General features: G+C 45.4%; 2 protein-coding genes across 5 annotated transcripts in view; one reads left to right on the top strand and one right to left on the bottom strand.

The window, feature by feature from the left end:
* Positions 1 to 14862, bottom strand: part of LOC143372622 (uncharacterized) — a 45991-nt gene extending 31129 nt beyond the window's left edge. Inside the window, exon 1 of the mRNA XM_076819018.1 lies at positions 14529 to 14862. The gene's annotated coding sequence lies outside the window, so the exon portion shown is untranslated. The remainder of the gene's footprint in view (positions 1 to 14528) is intronic.
* LOC143372630 (phytanoyl-CoA dioxygenase, peroxisomal-like) overlaps positions 1 to 19110 on the top strand; it is a 66689-nt gene that overhangs the window by 45320 nt on the left and 2259 nt on the right. For all 4 annotated transcript variants that reach the window (XM_076819042.1, XM_076819045.1, XM_076819043.1 and 1 more), the window contains 4 exons: positions 17249 to 17420; positions 17773 to 18009; positions 18638 to 18845; positions 18926 to 19087. In XM_076819042.1, the coding sequence (XP_076675157.1) occupies positions 17249 to 17420; positions 17773 to 18009; positions 18638 to 18845; positions 18926 to 19087 (779 nt within the window). The remainder of the gene's footprint in view (positions 1 to 17248; positions 17421 to 17772; positions 18010 to 18637; positions 18846 to 18925; positions 19088 to 19110) is intronic.

Raw genomic sequence — 19110 nt, 5'->3', positions numbered from 1 at the left:
GAATTTAATTTTGTTATATAATTTTCTTCTTAAATAATCTCTTGTTTTACCTTGACGACAGGAGCTCATGCTTAGACAAACAGTGGGGACACTCCGTACTTTTGTTCCAGTGGATAGTGGACATTTCCTGTTTTTAACCAATATATCAAATCTTATCTAACGTTATCTTACGGGGGCATTTGAACTTTATAACCCTTTCTGCTTCGACAGTTCTGTAGTCCCAGTTGCCACCAACGAAATCACGAAAAATGGACGTTCATATTCCGTTTTTGGATTTTCAGCAGTGAGAGCGATGAAAGTAGACACTTTTGCTACTTCGTATACTTCACAAAGTATGCACATCAGCAAAAGGCCTAATGGTCGCTAAATGGAAGGCCCTAAATTCACTTTTCGTAGCTAAAGCTTAAAGCAGCACTGTGAAAGAAAAAAAGCACAGGTTCAGTAGTGCACTGTGCTCATTACCCACGTTACTTTCTTCCCTCGATCTCTCAGGCCGCGTATCACAAGTGGTATCAGATTCTGCGATCTGAATCGCAACAGACTGTCCATCTCGAGATTAAGTGTTGGAAAATGGAGGGTCGAATCTTTCAGCTCCCCGCGCGATATACATATCGAATAACATCGCGGAAAATGTAATTCCTGAAATAGGATGAGCGTGCAGGGGGGGTGTAACGATTTTCGATATTTCACGGCGATTAAGTGACTCGTAATCGAACGGTAGCCCCTGTAACGTATTACTTTACCGCAGCCAACAGCAGCGAGGGCGAGGCCGTCGGGGGGAACGCTGGACATAACGAAGAGCAGGAAAAGGGGAATAGTGTCAGAGGTAAAGATCAATGATGATATCTCCTCAACCCTGTATCATCCAACCCTTGCGAAAAATCTGTGCACGCACCACCCTTCTATTAGCCACGATTCACTACAGTCCCATTAAAAATATTCCTCCCCGGTCGGACTGTTCTATAAATTCTGCCCCTTCTGTCTCACCCACAGTTTTCTCAGAACGGGCGCCCCTTGAAAGGCGCTCGCGCGCAAAACAGTTTGTTATTCAATTCGTAGGGACCATTACGAAGTGCCCTTCGTTTCCTCGATAAGCAACCTCTCGATCTCGGTACAAGGAGGGCGGGAACAGCCGGGCAGCGAGGCGGCATTTTATTTTTCCGCGCCGACGATTCTTAACGCAATGAAAAGCGCGGCTGACAAATTAATAAAATTGCCGTAACTCCGTTGCAGCGAGAGACGCGACGGGAAACGCGACGAATAGGGGCGCTGAAAGGAAGGAGCCGGAGACGGAGAGCTACGGAGCGGACGCTTCTAAAAAGAAACGGAGAGTATCGTTTGGCGAGCTCCCAGCTGCAGGTCGTTGCTATAACTTCTGTCAAATCTCTTCGGCGCGTGAGCTGAACGAAATTTCGTAACGCATCCACGTTGTATACGATTGTCTGATATTTCGCTGGCGAAACAGCGGGCAGATCTAATGAGAGCGGCGGAAGTGAAAAGGTCGCGGGAAAAGGGGCGAGCGAGGGTAACGCGTCGACCGAAACGCGGAAATTGCCAGCCGAGGATTCGAGTGTCGCCACCACCGTTGACAGAGAAGGTTATCGCCTGGCAAAGGCAAAAGTTAACACAAGCCATCCAGTAGCTTGGTTCTACGGGGGGGTATACAGTCTTGAGAATACTGGCAAGGTTGCTCAAGGATTGCCTCGTCCTAGGCGGCAGCGTCGACGAACGAGCAAAGGGCAAAGAGGAACGAGCGTGCCACGTGGCGGATGAGAGGCTTTATGAAGAAGCTACGAATTTGGAGCTGAAAGAACTCGCTCGCAACTTTTGCGTTCACTTAGTCGCGTACATAGGCTGCGCCGTGATCGTGGTCGCGACTGTTCTGACTGGATATTTCTTGAACAAGTTCAGGTGAGAAATTCAGGCCCGAAGTAGCGGCCAGATGGGAGAAGAAGGGAGCGATTTTAGATGGGAATGGGATAAAAGCGAAGGTCTACTACAGGGGTGTCGAACTAGCGGCTCCCGAGCCGCAGTGGCTCCTTCTCCTCTTCGCCCGCTCCGCAGAGCCGTAGGAGAACGGCCCCCTCCACACCTACTTCGCTCTGATGAATTTTTCCTCCGGGTGCCGCAGTCTCTCCCTGCCGGGTCTCGTGCAATGCCTGGAGAAAAATAAGTGGGGGAACCGGCTGACCCGGGGCCCGACTCGTGCGGCTCTCGGAGTGGGGAAGTTCGACACTCCTGGTTTACTAATATCGTCGAAGCGAGGGAAAGGATTCCCGACAAATTCGGATAATAACCTGGTAATTAATTTCCTAATCCTTGGCTAACGAAGGACCAGGTCCTGCTGGCGTGCAGAGGCAATCTCGATCCTCGATGTAATTTCGTTTGGAGTAAAGTACCATGGCTGGTGGAATGATTTCGCGTTGTGATGCGCACGCGAGCTTTCCAATTCTGTTTTATTATATTATTAGGGCAGTCGTAAAAAAAATATACGTCTTCGTGTGCTTCTGCGAATGTTTCTGGTTATGAATTTGTATTTCCATACCGCACCAAAGAAGTGGTATTAAAGGGAGCGTTGCTAGGATAGTCGCGAGAGTAATATTTAAATTTGAATGTAAAAAGTGTGCTTGAAAAGTATTGCGCGTTTGTAGAATTAGTAACACGCTGATAATAAAATGAACGAACACTTGTGTTAAGTGTCGAGGATATTATTGTACGCGGGGGAGATTATTCGAGTACACGATGCAGATGATTGTTTGAATACTGGTATAACGAATCTCGTTAAAACGTCTTCAGAGGTCTTGCAGAAATTCGCGGAAACGTTTCAGATTACGATTTAAACGTTCTTCAACTGTAAATACCATGAAAGAAGGTTTTCCCCAAGGTCACGTTGGAAGAGTTATCAAGATCTTAATGAGCTTATGCAACGCGTAAGAAATGAAAGGACGCACTTCGCTGTGGAAAAGCATCGATGAAAAGAATGACCCCCGGTGAAAAGTCCTTTCCACACGTTCGAACCGTTGCTTCGCATTTTTCTGCATCCTCGTGACGTATGAAAAAAATCAGGAACCCTGTTTTTCGTTCAAACACCAACTCCATTGAAAATAATAATAGATGACAGCATTGGCAATTAAATTTCTGAGTGATATGCAATCACGAATTGTATTACGAACACTAAATAACTGTTTCGCAAATATTAAACAAAATCTTAGGAACCAATAGATATTTACAATAAAAGAATAACTAAATATAAAACGTGAATTACCCATTTCATTCATTCCATAAATTAGAAATTCGCGCGCAAACCAAGCATACAGACATACAAAGTACCAACACAAAGCCCTACAGATTCTTTCTCAAAGAAATTAACCCCAGCTTCCAATCCAAAACATTGCGTTACTTATTACACGTTGAAAGTAAACAATGAAACGTAGGTATCAGATATTTATCTAGTCGTTTGTGTAAGATACGATCCTAAGAGATCATTTATCCCGACGAAAGTGTGAGCCATCAAGAGCACACTATTAAGGGTTGCTGATGGAGCACAGACAGAGAAAATACTTTGTAACTGTAAATTTGTCTGTCAGAAACGTTTCTTCGAGTCTACTATAGTCTCCAAGCCACACAGGAAAGTAGAAAATCAGACATTAACCTTTAAGGGGGGAACCTTATGTAAATGGTCTGTTTTTCAAGAATTTTTTTTTGGAAAATGTAATGCGCAGATTGATTTAAAATTTGAAATACCATTTATTAACGTTATAATGTAAAAAAATATATTTTTTATAAATTTTAATTGTTAATAATAATGGTGCAATGGCGGCTTGAAAATGGCATCCTGTAAATTCGCCGTGCAGTGTACAATGCACAAAAATGATCTGAAACAAAAAAATCAAAATGGAATAGTTACTTTATGCAAAAACGCTCAGCATGACATTTTTCTTTTATTAAAATTTTCAAAATTGCAAAAATGGCGAAGTTTTGAAGAAAGAAACGGATTTTCGGTTATGAACAATTGTTAATAACAATATTTTACATAAAAAATAAAGAAATCGGAGCTCGTCATGCTGAGGCCAATTATTTATAGAATATATATGCCAAGTTTCATAAAAATCGAGTAATTAGTTTTTGAGCTACGTTGCACGGCATGCGAAATTTTGCGTTTCGAGAAAAATGCGTTTAAAATTTGAGTAACAGAAAAATCGTAATTCATTTTGACTTACCGCAGTTTTTTGTTAATCTGCGATTCCAGGGCCATAAAATAGATCTTCCTCTTCTTCAAAAACTTGTAACTCAGCCGTTTTTTCTTCTTTTCGAGAAGCACAAGCCTCTTTGGCCCAAGGAAGGCTGCGGCGCTCCTGCTGTTGAATACGGCGTTTGTCCTCATTTTCGGCAAACCTTTTGCTCTGCTGTCCAATTACTATGCTAAGTTGTTGCATTGTTTGAAGGACAAACGAAAATCCTTCGTTAAACAGGCCGGCAGCCAAAAAAGCAGCTATTTCAACAATTTTAATACCGCAGTTGAGATGTTTAGGTGCTAAACGCCAAACGATAGCGTTAAAGCTCTCGTTAGCATTTTGCGTATGTCCACCTAAACATCTCTCTAACAAATCATCCCGTGACAAGTCTTCATAAATTGGGCGAATATGTTTTTGTACATCTTCGTGTAATGGAGGTGGATGATCAAATTCTTGCCCCGAGGCTTGTGCGACGCGCCACTTACACCACGAATCGGCGCCGGGGGGACAATCGTCGTGCTGCGGTTTTTTATTTGTCGAAGATAGGTGATGAAATGTTGCCATTATCGCCTTTCTCATCTCAATCACAGAATCACTGTTACGCCTAATAGCGAGACCGTAGTATTTTGTTAATTTTTTTATTAACACGTCTGTCAGTTTTCCTTTTCCTCCTAATTTTGCACTCTTTTTTACATTGCGCAACCGACTGCCCATCCTCTTTTCCACATGTCCAATGCACTCGTTCTTTTTAATTTTGAAATTATGACCATACGGTTCAATATCGAGTATAGCCTTGAACGTCTTAGCGTCACCGTCTCCTATATAATTACTGTAGCGTACTCCGTGTAATTCTTCAGAGCGAAGAAACATTTCAACTACAGCATCTACTTCCATCTTACCCGAAGACCCACTGTGATTTACTGCACAATGCCCATCTTCTTTGTGCTCTAAATATTCGGGATTCTTTTTATCGTTTTTATAAAACGTACATATTTGGCAGTAGCTACTTTTCACCAATAAATCGATGACTTTCCCCGTGTTATAACCGATGAGCGTCGTTACACCGTAGTGTGAAGAAAATCCTCGCTTTTTCCAAGAGCCGTCTCCAGATACTTTGAGTCTTGTCAAGGGTTGTTCCTTTTTTTCATTCAATTGTTTTTCTTGTTCAACAGCTTTGTGACACGTGTCATTATACATTTTTTGCGCTGCGGTATGTATATGCTGTATAATGCCGTCATAAGCACTTACACTCAATTCACAGCCTAAATCCATCATGCCGCAAAATATATTTATTCCTTTACGTGCCACGCCTAGTAAACGCATCACAAACACAATTCTGCGGTTAATTTCGAAACTATTATTTAGAAATGGTCCCGAATTGATTAAAACAGTTCCACACGCACATGTAACGGCGATTTTAAAACCTAATCCACGGCTGCCTGTTTCTCCATATGTTTGTTTTTGTTTACACGTTTTGCACACAGAAATATCTGATATTGCACTAAAAACACTTATGAATTCTATAATTCGGTAACAATGTGTAAAATTAATAATTACATCTGCCGACGTAGCTTTTATTTTCTTAGCAGAAGAGCTCGTTCCTTCGCCTCCGCTCGTCTTTTCACTTTCTATCTCAGCACTCTTAAATTCGAATTTTTTAGGAGCTTTTCGCCGTCTGGGACGATTCGGACGATAATTTGGATTATTATCTTGCAGCTTTCGACTCATTTTCAATTTATTCGTATATATTCGTATAAGGCTCTGTAAACGACCGATTTCACTCAAGAGACGCTGCTGAACTGACAATGAGCGAGGACCCCTCGCCGAAGGGGCATCTTTTTCAAAACCGTTATACACACAAATGTACACGTATAGACGCCGAAAAAGGCAGTGCTATGGTGGGTCTAACAACTGGTGTACATTAGTATAGGTTTTAACACAGTTAGAAGGGACAGAAAGGCCGAGCGCCCGACGAAGGCCGACTACCTGAGCCGCTCCGCCCAATACAACCGTTCACTTTATTTTGAAAATAACGTACAAGAACATCTCTGATCACTTTCTAACTTTTCTACCGTATTCCTGAGGAAATTTCCTATCGATTTAAACAAAAAAAAAAAAATGTTCAAAAATTTCATTTTACACAAGGTTCCCCCCTTAACGAGTGTTTTCCCCCTCGAAGAATCGAAAACGGGCAGAAACGAAAAATTGCCCAACGCTTCCACTGAGGTGCTCCGCAAACCTGCACAGTTTAAAAAAAAAATCGGAGTGTTCTAGTGAGCAAACATCCCTTGCAAGCGCTCCAACACTCGCGAAGTCGAAGGAGCGCGAAGACGAGAAGGAGCGTAAACATGAAAAGTTCCAGCAATCGATAACCATCGTCGTCCAGCGTGCTACAGAAGAACGGAAGTCTCGTTTCAACATCGAGCGTCACGAAAAGCACACATTTTACCCATAGGCATTCCCATTTCCCCCTACCGCCGATCCAATCCCGAAGTCTTAAAACGATTTCAAGCTTTGGTTCGCGACACCGAGCCGCTGCTATTGATCCGAGTACCGAATCGAAACTGGACAACGACTGACGTATCGATTCCATGGTGTGTCCCAGTTTCGTCAAGCCAGCCGCGCAAAGGATACGGTATATCCGAGAGGATTTAGTTTAGGGGCGAGGGTGACATTAGGCGAGCAAGATAGCGCATGCATACTTTGAGTCCTAACCCTGTACCCTTTATCAGCCCTCGTCACTTTGAAATGTAAAGTGAGCTATGTAGGTGAACGACGCATTTAAACCCTGCCGATTACACAGAGCCGAAATTATCGCTGCATCGGTGCAGGGACTAGTCTCGCTGATTCGCAGAGTCATCCAGGATCCTGTCCTCGATCATTCCGGAGACTGGCAAGGCTTAAATGCTGAATTTCGTTATCTCCTTTTTGCGGAGTGTTGCCGATCGACTCTGTGTAGTCCCTCGGTGGTAATCGGCGAGGGGAACGATGATTTATCGCTCTCCCTCGACCAAGAGGTTCCACGAGAACCGAGAAGGAACCCCGGTGCACCTGGCCGGAGCAATCGGACGGATCGACGCCAGAACTCTTCGTGGATTCTCCAGGGTGACCTTGGCACGGTTGCTGCGGTCTACGTCGCGGCGGTGCTCCCCTTCGACGCTCGCGAATTGCACTGCCACTGGCAGCAACGGAATTCAGTTTAATCGAGACGACATCGATTGACTTGACGCGGCCAGACGAGCGAGGCACTCTTTACGCGCTCGCCAGACGCGTTTATTGAACCCCCCTTTCTTCGTCGGATTCGGTCGGTTTGAATTATTCGAACGGATATCGGTAACCTTGAATTTCCCTAGGGAGAGATTCGTCTTCGCCGCTAACTCGATCCCTTCAGCGTTCTTCCGGATGTATCTCCGTTGGCAGCAGACGCGATTGGGACGTTGATTTTCTCGGGAACCACTCTGTACAGTGGCGCATAATTCTCTGGTGCTGTTTCCTTTGGCTGAATATGGAATTCAGTAGTACAGCGTACGCTTGGCGCGACGCGGCAGGGCAGCACCACTGTTTCCCTTATGGGGAAGTAATTCTAACTGTTTCAATGATGATTTTGAAACTTTGATTAATCATAAGATTAAGTTGCAACACAGTTCTACGACTGAGCCTTTGCGCTATTTTTTCTTGCCCTTCCTTTAGTCCTTATTTTTGTATGTTTGTGCAGCAAAAATACTTAATAATTACAATAATAACAATAAAATAAAACAGTTGGTCTATACCCCGTGATTTTTAAAGATACACCTGCAATTATCATCAATGATACAGCTGCGATTATCATTAATAATATCACTGCAGAAGAGGATGTCTCGTCACCAAGGAACGATCCCTCGATTTCCCTGCATCGACGGAAAGTTTACCGCGCCGTTAACTACGGGAAACGATAACAGACTCGCGGGGAATTGCTCTATCGCACGTAAGAGTATAATAAACGACAAGCCCCGCGGAATATTTTCTCCGCGAACGTGCGATCCAGTGGCCGCGATAAATCTCGCTCCCGATCGGGTTTCCCCGCGCGCCCAAACGGGGGAAACGCGGCGCCTCCGTCAGGAACCGTTTCCAAGATCGCCAGTCCGCGAGGCGATCGTTTCTAAATATTTGCCGAGCGGGCTTTCGCATTAGTGGAGGGAAATACACAAAGGAAACGGTGGTCATTAGACGGGCGAGACCTTGGTCTGTGTGCGAAGCTTTCAGAAAACGTAAGCCTTGACACGTTTCCGCGTATGATCTTTTAATTGTATACACTTTGGAAACACGCGAATACGGCGGGCCTCGGTGTACGCCCGCCCGAGATCCCGGCGTCGAACCGCCCCGGTCGTCCCTGAGAGCTGGAAACAAACGCGCACGGAAAATCGACCATCGATCCTTCCGCGGCCAACGTCGAACACGGGGAAGAGTTTCGCTGGGCGAGTTTATCGGCCGACGTGAGTCCCCGAGTCCGGGAGAGCGCGTCTAGAGTTCGATCGTACGAAATTTTACGTTTACGAGCCGCGATAAATTCCACGGACATGTCGGTGATGTTACAAGGCCCGAGCCTCCCTTACGTTCGCCGTTTCGGCGGAGGAAAATTGACCGCGTTACACTCCCTCGACGTCGTACGTAGCCGCGAAGCAACCCCTAAATCCTTGTCGTTGGTGTCCGATAGATCGATGAGCACCGGGGAACAAGACGAGGGGAGATTCAGGGCTGATTCACTGTCGAGATCCTGGTGTAGCCTGTTCAAAGAAGCATGCAATGTTGACCAATACAGCGGGACGTGACTAGAATGCGATTGACGAATTGGTATATTGATTAGCGCGACCGGTGCATTGATTGATATTTGGCCAATCCGTTTGCGAATCGTTGGCGTGAATTAGCTAAACTGTGATCGATACAGACTAGCACCTGCGGCATATTTGTCTGTGATTGATGAAGGGATTAGATTAGGGATTTAAATTTCAAATCAGGAATGCAAAGGTGTTCTTCTGTTCTAGGCTGTTTTAAAGACATCTATAGGAACTCTGAATAGCTTTATGAGATATCTTTCCGTCATATTCTCTCATCGGCACAAAAACTGTTATTATCTCAATCTTTGATTACTTCGTTGTTCGATTATTGTGATGTAGTCTATCGTCCAGGTTTATCTTATCATCTTTCTCACCTTATCCAGCGAGTTCAAAACTTCTGTTTGCGTTTTTCTTTTTGTGTCAAAACGTCTTGGTTACGTATGCCTCAGCGCTGGATTTTCCATTTATGTTGTATCGTTCGCAAAATACTCTCATCTCATGTCCCGGATTATCTCTATAATATTCTTCGCAATAATCTTTCTTACCATGGGCCTAATTCTCGTTCTACTCGACACCAAAGTCTCCTTTCCATACCGACACGCTTGACATCTAAATTTGAATCATCCTTTGCTTATATTTCGACAATTCCTTCACTATTTTGTTATTTTTTAATTATTTCATGATATAATATCAAAACTCTCTCATGTCTCGCGACTATCTCCATTATTTACATTTAGTTGTGGCTGAGATTTTTGTCGCGTGATGGAAAAATAAGAGAAATTAGAGAAAGCAGACCACGCTAAGCGGAATATCAAAGAACTCAGAATCCGATGTAGAGACTCAAATAGCGCGAAATACACGCCGTTACGGAAAGATTGAAAAGATGTTCGCGCAATCTGCGGACTATTGCAGAGCTACAGGGAAGAGCAGCGGAAGCTTCAGTGTACAGAGCAGATTCAAAGAGCGTAAGAAGAGTCCACGAGATTACAGACCATCGCGATCCCACGGTTCGGCGCTGAAAACTCCTTATCCCTCGTGGAATGCATTCGAAATCTGCCGCATCTCACCCCCCGTCCACAGAGATGAACCGCTCCGACCCCTCCCCCCCGTAAATCAACCCCCTGTCCACCGTGCAGCGTCTTAGCAAAATCGGAAACGCGGAACTCGTGCCGGCGATCGCTGTAAAAACGAATGAAAATTTCCCCAAGCGGATCTGGCGCGACTGTTGGTCTCAGCAGACGTCCTCCCTTATCGGGAGTAAGGTGCCCGAGTGTCTGGCCAAGTAGTTTGTTCTGTATTCGAGCCAACTGGGGTCCCCTTGCACGTATACACGCCCGGCGCACACGGAGTCGCTTCTGGTGTTGCGACCGCACACAACATCTTCGCCACCCGCGCTCCTCCGCCTCCCCCGCGTCGGGGCAAGCTCTTACGTCGAGCGGATTCGCGGTACGTGTCCGCGAACTTCCGGCACACGGGCGAACGTAAATGCTCGCGAGTGGTCGGTAACGAGTCGCCCGGCGACAAAGCTCGGCGAAACTTAATGTTAACCGTGCAATCTGAAGCAGAGGCGTTAGGGAAATGAATCGCCTTTCATAGAAGCCTCGGGGGGGGGGGGGGTCTCCACTTTTGTTCGATAAGTCGTGACACAGCCGAGCAGAAGGCGGTGCGGTATGGATTTACTTGGGAGAGACCGTGGGATCTGAATATCGGTCTCGCGAAAGATGCTCCACGTGCAAACGCTCGTAATAACGCGACTGCTTATTCCAAGGTCCTCCGACTTACCTGGGCGATCTCAAACCGGCGATAATTCTCAAGCCTCGCGACGCGAATAATTAGTCTTTAAAAATTAATTAGCGGCGCGGAGAGAGGGAAGCCTGCAAGTCTCCTGTTTACGCAGGTAAATTTGAAAAGTTCGCGAGCTTTGGGTTAACTTTCGCGATGCTCCAAGGGTGCCTTGATTTACAAAGCTTGCTGATTTTTTCGGTCACTTTAACTTGGGATTATAGGGTGGCGTTAGCTACGGAGTAAATTAGACGTGTCCGAGGACTTATACGCGTCTTCTTATCAAATGAGCTAAATTTATCCTGCATAGGAGGGGGTCGATAACGATCTAATTATTATTATTCGCCTCACTTAGCTTAATCAGTTCAATGTGGAAGTAATCGCGCATAATTTCGCGCGCAAGTGGTGCAAAGCAAACAGTAGAAATTGCGATTATTATCGGTCCGCGTGAAACGTGAAACGAGTGCCGGATTACGTACGTATAAACCAGCCGTAAACGCGATTAATCAAAAGGTCAGCCGCTGTTTAATAAGGAGAATTCTCCTTTTCCCTGGTCCGGCGCGTTCGATGTCACGTTCGGAATGAACGTTGCGCCATAAAGCAAGAAGTGAAAAAAAAACGACGGCAGTAATCCCGCTTCCACCGTTGTCGCGGTGGATCGACCAACGCGATTCGCACGCGTGGTATCCCACATCTTTCTGTTTTATCGAGCCAAGCTCGCGACAACGAACCGCCACACTTAGTAATTTATTCCTTCCGCGGCCGGATGCGAAACGAGACGAAAACGAATTTCCATCCTCGATCGGGAAAACTCGCCAGGCGCGAATTAAACGCGAACGGCTGTTAGAAATGCAAACAAGGGCGGATATTCTTACCCGCCAAATGCCAACGGGACGCCGATAAGTAAATGTGAGCGAGGAAAAATTGCAGGAATCGTTTGCATTATTTATATCGCCTGATCAGTGGGTGACACAAACTGGGAGGACATTGGCATACTTTTGGAACATTTTGCCAGTCGAATTAACGTTTCTACATTTGCTTTAAGGGTACTAGACAGTCGTTCCTGTCTAAAATTAAGCATTTCTCTTTCAATTAATTACAAAGAAACCAATTGAGACTGAGACTTGTTCTTTGGCATGAAGTTTATTAACATCATAAGTTTTAAAAACCATGTTTGTTTAGTAAAAAATATGCATTATATGCGACGCTACAGGTGGATCATTAAATAGGCTTTTTGAGAAAAAGTTTCTTTTGTTTTGCAGTGATAACTCAAAAACAGAGGTTCCAATCGATTCAAAACAAATTCGAGCATCTTCGCAAAATGTGTAGTTTCGGACCAGACCTAAATTAAAGTTAATGAAAACTCTTATTCTTTATGAAAATAAATTAAGACCTCACCTGGTTTTAGTTTATTTTCATAAAGAATAAGAGTTTTCAACTTAGTTATTGATAAATATTTTTAAATAAAAAAAATTAGGATGCACGGTACTACATGCAATCCTTAAAAGGAAAAAATATTTTTTGAGAAATGTGTTATAGCTTTGGATTAAAAAATTTCCAAAGACCACCCTTTTTTCGGCCTCCTGACTGAGCATGACCCCTTAAGTATCCTATCCTAACATTGCATCGTTTGCGAGTGTTCTACAAGCGCCGAAGTGCCTAAAATTTGTATCCTTTTCCTTCTTTAATAATTTAATAATAACAGCTAGAAATGTTAGCTGACTTCTCACCGACTTCCTTCTTCCCACTCGCCTATTCGCTTTAGCCACGGCGCGATCGTTTCATCCCGGGACACCGTGTACTTAATAGACGACCACGTTGCCGGGAATATCATAGCTTGGATAAAAAAAGAAGCTCGCCTCGAACCGTCGCGGGCGAGGCGCGGGGGAGCGAAGGAGACGCGAGCGATTGATCACAGGCTCCGAATGTTCGACGGGTGAAAGTCGCGATAATTGCTACGCTCTTGCTAGCGTTCGCTATAAATTCATTTTCCGCGAGATTTCACGGGAAAGCTGTTCAGTCCGGGCCGCCAGCATTCGTTCCCGAGGGAGGCGCGCCGTGGACCGTAAGAAATGCAAATTGCAGAGTGGATGTGTCAAGGCTGGCAAATGGAAACCGCGGTTACGTTATCGAGTGATATCGCGCGCCGGGCCAACGGCGAGGGAATTGAAAGAAGGAGAGGAGCGTCTTTACATCGGCGCTTATTCGCAGAAGGTTGTAGACCTTGCCCGTGTATTATTAACGCGATGTACATCGATTTTGTCTGCTCTGGCTCCGTAAACTCATTTCCATTTGCCGCGAGCGCGGAAACGCGAGCGGCACCGAACGGATCGATCCACCGGTCGCCGGAGGATTCTCCCGGCACCTTCCTCCGCGCGTAGCCGATCTCGCGGCGCGGCGACGCTTTGCGCGGAGACCGTTGAACTGGCCTGTCGGGCGATTTTTTTTTGACAACGATCGCGTCGTTGGAAAATTAGCATGGCCATGTGGGAAAGAGCCTCGAGGGTGACGGGGAAAGAGGCGCGGGAGGGGATCAAGGCAGAAACGAATGGTAGAATTGGTTTCATTGTTCGCGGAAGACAACCGAGTCGGAGCAAAGCCAGTGGGTGATAGTAGTGGTGTAACATAGGGGGAGGAATAATTGTTGTTATTGTTTGCGAAAACAATATGCTAGTAACAAGACCGGGGATCGAAAACAGTGGTGCAGACGCGGGGAAAGGTAACGGAGCAGGAGGCGAAATTTGAAATTACACGTCTATTACTTCCGGAAGTTATAATCGAAAGGGAAGGGGATCAGCTGTCGCGGTAGTTGCTGGCAATATTAAAACTTCTGCTAACGAATTCCGTATGACAAAAATTAGTTCTGAAGTTGCGAGTGGATGAAAAAGTGGAATGGTGACCACTGGCATTAATATTGCTCAGCTACCGCGGAGCTACTAATCCGATCGTCGATTACTTTGCACACGGAAGTGGTCTCCCCGTTAGCCTCCTCTGCCACGTTAATTGCTGACCGGGACGTGCGAAAAACAATACGGCGACTCGTTTAAGGAAGAAGAAGCAAAGGAAGAGACAGCCACGCTCGCTTGGAGGCGATTCTCTGTTCCGCGAGCGCGGAAGCAACATTCGCTTTCATCGAAGCGCGTCGATCCATTTCGTCACAGAAGCATGTCCGAAAATAAAAAAAAAACGAAAGCCGGAGGAGGCTCGACGAGCTCCGCCGCGAGTTGTCCCACAGTATTGTCAGCTTTGAAGCCGGGAATCCACCGGGAAGCTAAGCTGAGCTATGCTATGTTTTAACGTAGCTTCTGGTGGAAACGGTTCCATAAGAATGTATTCAAGCTAATTCTTTTAAAGCATGGCATAGCATAGCATAGCATCGCATAGCTTAGCTTAGCTTCCCGGCGGAATGCCGGCTTTACTGTGAAAACTGGAGCTCCTCGAAACACGTTCTTTCAAAAAACATAATCACGCAGAGGTACCTATAAAGAATCGTCGCGTTCGTACCGCAAACGCGTCCGAACACCGCGGAGCTACGAAAGAATCCTGGCAAGTGATACAACTCCCGCGAAAATAATTACACGCCAGTATTTGCCCATCGCGCCGAATCTATCAACTACGATAAAGCTTCCTTTCCAAACGAACACTCGCGGGAACAAAAAGCGTATAAGACAGGATCGAGAGAAATCGTCGAACTCACCCCTAGACGAATCCATAGCGTGACGCGACGGTTCCTCGGATCTGCCCGGTTCCCGTTGCTGTCATCGCTCTCGAGACACCGGACGGGCAATCGATCAACCCTGCAGAAGTATCGTTTCTTCCGACTCGCTTCCTCACGGTGACATGGCCAGCGAGCGGAGCACAACGGGCGATCGCGCGCGCGAGAAACGGTCCCTCGGTTTCACGCGGAAACACAATGGTATCGCGCGGAAGCGCGAGCTGGCAAGCGGACGGGCGATCGGCGACGCTTCCGTCGGACCCTCGAAAACGCGCGCGCCAGAAGCAGCAACGACGGGCGAGGGTCGTCGCCGTTTGGCCGAGAGGAGCGACCACCCCGCTGTATATCTTCCCTTTGATGCCACGTGCTGAATTCAACGGGCGCCGGGGAAGGAAGGACGGAGAGGGCGGAGGAGTAGAGCAGGAGGGAAAGAGAAGGAGAGAGATTGGATCGCGAGAACCACGTCGGCGCGAGGCTTCGCGACGCGCGCCTCCGCGGGCAGAAAAAGGGAAAGCCACCCCTCGATCGTTCGATCGCGAGGGCGATCGATCGTCGATTCGACCAACCTCGCAGTCGTCATTCTACTTTATACTCAGCCGTCATTCTAGTTTTGTCGAGTATGGTTCCTCTCGACTTTGCGGGTGTCGCACCCTCTAAAATTATTTGCTACGTGTAAGGAAAGTGTGCTGTAGACACGTGATAGGAGAAGTCCTCAGTTCTTTTCTCTTTCCCATTCAGAAGCTGCTGCGTTCGGTGGACTAATTGAATTTGAACTGCGTCAGTAGCACGGCTCCCCGCCCTTGCCGAGGGGTGCTTCGAACAACAGTCCCCGTGCACAGTAGGTTGTTCTAGCCCGGCCGATAGAAGTTTAAAATGCTCTGACTTTATTAAAGCGTAACGCGATCGCGGCGCAAACTTTGCCCGCGCACCATTAACTAATTGTTTTCGGAACGTTATGGTTTCCCCCGGCCGTGGAAAGTTATGGAAACGAGACCGGCCACTGCATCGGATATCCCCGCGCGGTTCGATTCCCCGTGTATGCCGAGTTCAAGCGGTAGGGGATGATTCTTTGACTTTCCTTCGCCAATAGACTATCGCGGGCAACACTCTCTGAATTGCATTATGGAATCGATCGAATTACTCATTCCGTACAGCTTCTTTTCGGGGGAGGAGATGCACTTGGGAAATTACCACAAGAGGATAAGATTGCTAATTGACTAGGATCTCATTAGAAACTAGTAGATAATCGCTTTATCAATCTGAATACCCTGATTTTTATGATTGCACAACTACGGGGTACTAGCAACGTTTATTGTTTATTATTATTATTATTATTATTTCGTCTTTATTAGTCGTAAAACAAAGGTATAGTACATAAGGAGAAAGTAGTTTAAAGGTTGACTGAATAAATTATGGTACAAGTGACAGGAATTAAGTCGCGAGTTCCCCTAAGACAATTGGAGGGGCTTTGTAGAAAACTCTGTAAGTGCCAAAATTAAAAGAAACGTTCTTTTATTGGAAAATGTTCCACATGCCTATGGTAATACTAGAGTATAGAATTTTAATGGTATTTCCCTTCGTAAATAAGTTACCAATTAGCCAGGGACTGGCACTTACAGTGCTTGCAAACTTAAACGAATGGCACATTCAGTTTTCTCTGCAACTAAGTGGTAGCACATACAGTGTCTGCTGCAAATACAATTCTCTTTTTCATAAACTTGTGATGCATTCTGGCTATTGTTTACTTAAGCACATTTAGCCACCAAAACATATCAAATTTCGTAAATAATTTAAAGTCGGGGAAGTTATTTCTCTCTCCTGAAAAATTTCATTTCTGACACTTACAGTGTTTTCTACAAGTGTTTTCTGAGTCTTCAATTATATAAAATTAATTATTACTGTAATATGAATCGAAAGATACCATCCTTCCACCCATCCATCAAAATAAAAGCTTAGAAATATTGCCAGTCTTCCATTTAGATTTTAGAAGATATTTACTGGACTACTCGTCACTTCTACATATATCGATCAGAAATACTGGGCCCTTAGTGAGGAGGATATAAATTATTTTATTACCAGCGTGGATTTTCTCGCAAACGAGGAAGTAGCAATTAAGATTCAAGAGAAAATGACAAAGTCAGATGTTATCTTTTACCGTGTCAATTCACCAGGTTCACGGAAACTTGTGACAGGTGGAAAACGGAAGGCAAATACGATTAACTTCGATAAGATTAAAGTCGATGACACTGGATTATCCAGTATTAACTAACGCTTGACGAGGCTTAAATGGGGACTGAAGAGGAAATAATCTATAGTCTTCTGAGGTAGCTTCACATTGATCTGACGTAGTTGCAGCAATGAGACAGTAGGATAGCAGGCAAACATGTTTACCACATCAACCTCGAAAGTGGTTCTAAGAAGTCGATGGGAAAATCTTTGGCCACCAAGGGTGACATAAACCGCGATACAGAAAAATGACTGCTAGCATTATTCTCCTCGAGGGTTTCATACACGCACTACCGATTAAGGATGTTCGCCACCCATTGAGATGTCCAAGTCTTGGCCATTGAAGGGAATAATAGGGGGGGGGGGGGGGGAATAGGCACAGAATTATTTTAAAGAAATATATTTCTAAGGTGATGCATCGTTCAAAGTTGTTACAGTTCCCATTTCTAACATAATTGTTCTTTCCATTGTTTCAGACCAGGCGCTGAAAATAAAAAGAGAATTCATATTAAAGATGGCCAGCAATTATCGTTACACGAAGGACAGCAAGTGTCTGACGCCGCAGCAGCGAATATTCTACGAAAATAATGGGTACCTGGTGTTCCCTCGCCTGGTGCCTCAAGATGTGCTGGACAGGTGTCATCGAAGGTACGTTAAAGATGAGAAGAAAATCCTCTGCAACGTAATTTACAGAATTAGAGAATTCATTTAATCGCGAAATACCAATTCCAACGAAAGGAATAATAAAAAAAGAAGACCGATAAATTCGCCATCCTGAAACCAGTGCATGCACGAACATGTAAAATATCGTTGCATTAATAATTCAGCAGCAATGTAAATTCGGAATTTAAATTATTAATCGCGATGTCGCGCGGTTCGAAGTCGAATCGCCTTGCGTCTGGTCAAAAGTTTGCTCGTTATTAATAATGTTAAGCACTAGCTGCTCTTCTGGGTAATTCGTTTTCCATCCCCAGTGCTCATGGGCGGTTCACCCTTTCAGGTTCGACGACATCGTATCTGGCAAAGCTCCACGCGACGGAATAATCGTGATGTACGACGTGAAGGACAGAAAGTCGGTCAACAAAATACAGGACTTAACTCACGACGAAGTTTTCGACGGCTACTTCAGGCATAAGAACATCCTGGATATCGTGGAAGCCTTCACCGGGCCGAACATCATGGCTATACACAGTATGCTGATCGCGAAACCTCCTGACGTCGGATTCGAATCCTCCAAGTAACATCGATCTTTACCTTCTTTTCCTTTATTAGGTGCACAAAAGAAGAGTCCTTGTAGAAAGCACAAAATGCTAATACTATAGTATAGAGTTTAATTTTGGCACTTACAGTGTTTTCTAAAGGACTCTTCACATATCCAATTCGACCGATTCCTTCTCTGCGGATCTGGTTCCCAAATCTGCTGTACTTGTAGTTTTATAATCCCCCTCATTGTGCCTTGTGCTTAATAATTCGAGCTGAAACGTAGCCCCCGCATAGTTCAAGCGTTTATTATCATTTATCGAGCACAACTACGAGGATCAACTAGAGAAAACCCCACTGAAATAGACAGTGTATCTCGAGTATAATTTCTAACGTCCAGGAAACATTGCCATTGACTTAGAAAAGAAGCTTTCGTGTCAGTAATAGCGTTACGTCCTCAAGAGTACACGGTACCTCCTAGGACGCCCCTGAAATCCCGAAACACATGATCTTGAGACGAGAGTCTCCTTAATTGCACCATTTCTCCCCTGGAAGGAAGTATCTTCTTATCTTCTTTGGAAGACATCTGTCCGTGTCCTGAACGGATAGAAGTATCTAGGTGAAATGGAGCACTGCTTTCATATTCTAAGGTGAAATACTTGCAGGCACCCGCCTCATCAGGACTTGTATTACTTCCCGATCCGTCCAGCCCATAAGATAGTGGCGGCATGGACCGCGATGGAACCATGTGTTCGCGAAAACGGGTGCCTCTACGTGGCACCTGGCACTCATACGCACGATCGCCTGTATAAGCACGACTATGCCCCGGGATCGGATCCAGGCACAGTCAACAAATTCTACCACGGCATCCTGGTACTAATTTAAAGACGGGTCCGTCGCCTCGGGTAAAACTATAACAAACTACCCTCCAAGTCGTTTCTTCCTTTTTGAAGGATCTACCCGAATCAGTGGACTGGGTGCACCTCGAAATGGAGCCCGGCGACACCGTGTTCTTCCACCCTCTGCTAATTCACGGTTCAGGGGTGAACATGTCGAAGGGGACGAGGCGAGCTATCTCTTGCCATTACGCGGCAGCGGATTGCAATTACGTAGACGTAAGTGATTAGCCGGGAGCAAC

The sequence above is a fragment of the Andrena cerasifolii genome, chromosome 8, assembly GCF_050908995.1.
Source record: "Andrena cerasifolii isolate SP2316 chromosome 8, iyAndCera1_principal, whole genome shotgun sequence".
Classification (NCBI taxonomy): Eukaryota; Metazoa; Arthropoda; class Insecta; order Hymenoptera; family Andrenidae; genus Andrena; species Andrena cerasifolii.
The sequence above is the reverse complement of the archived record's forward strand: the minus strand, read 5'-3'. Positions and strand labels throughout refer to the sequence as shown.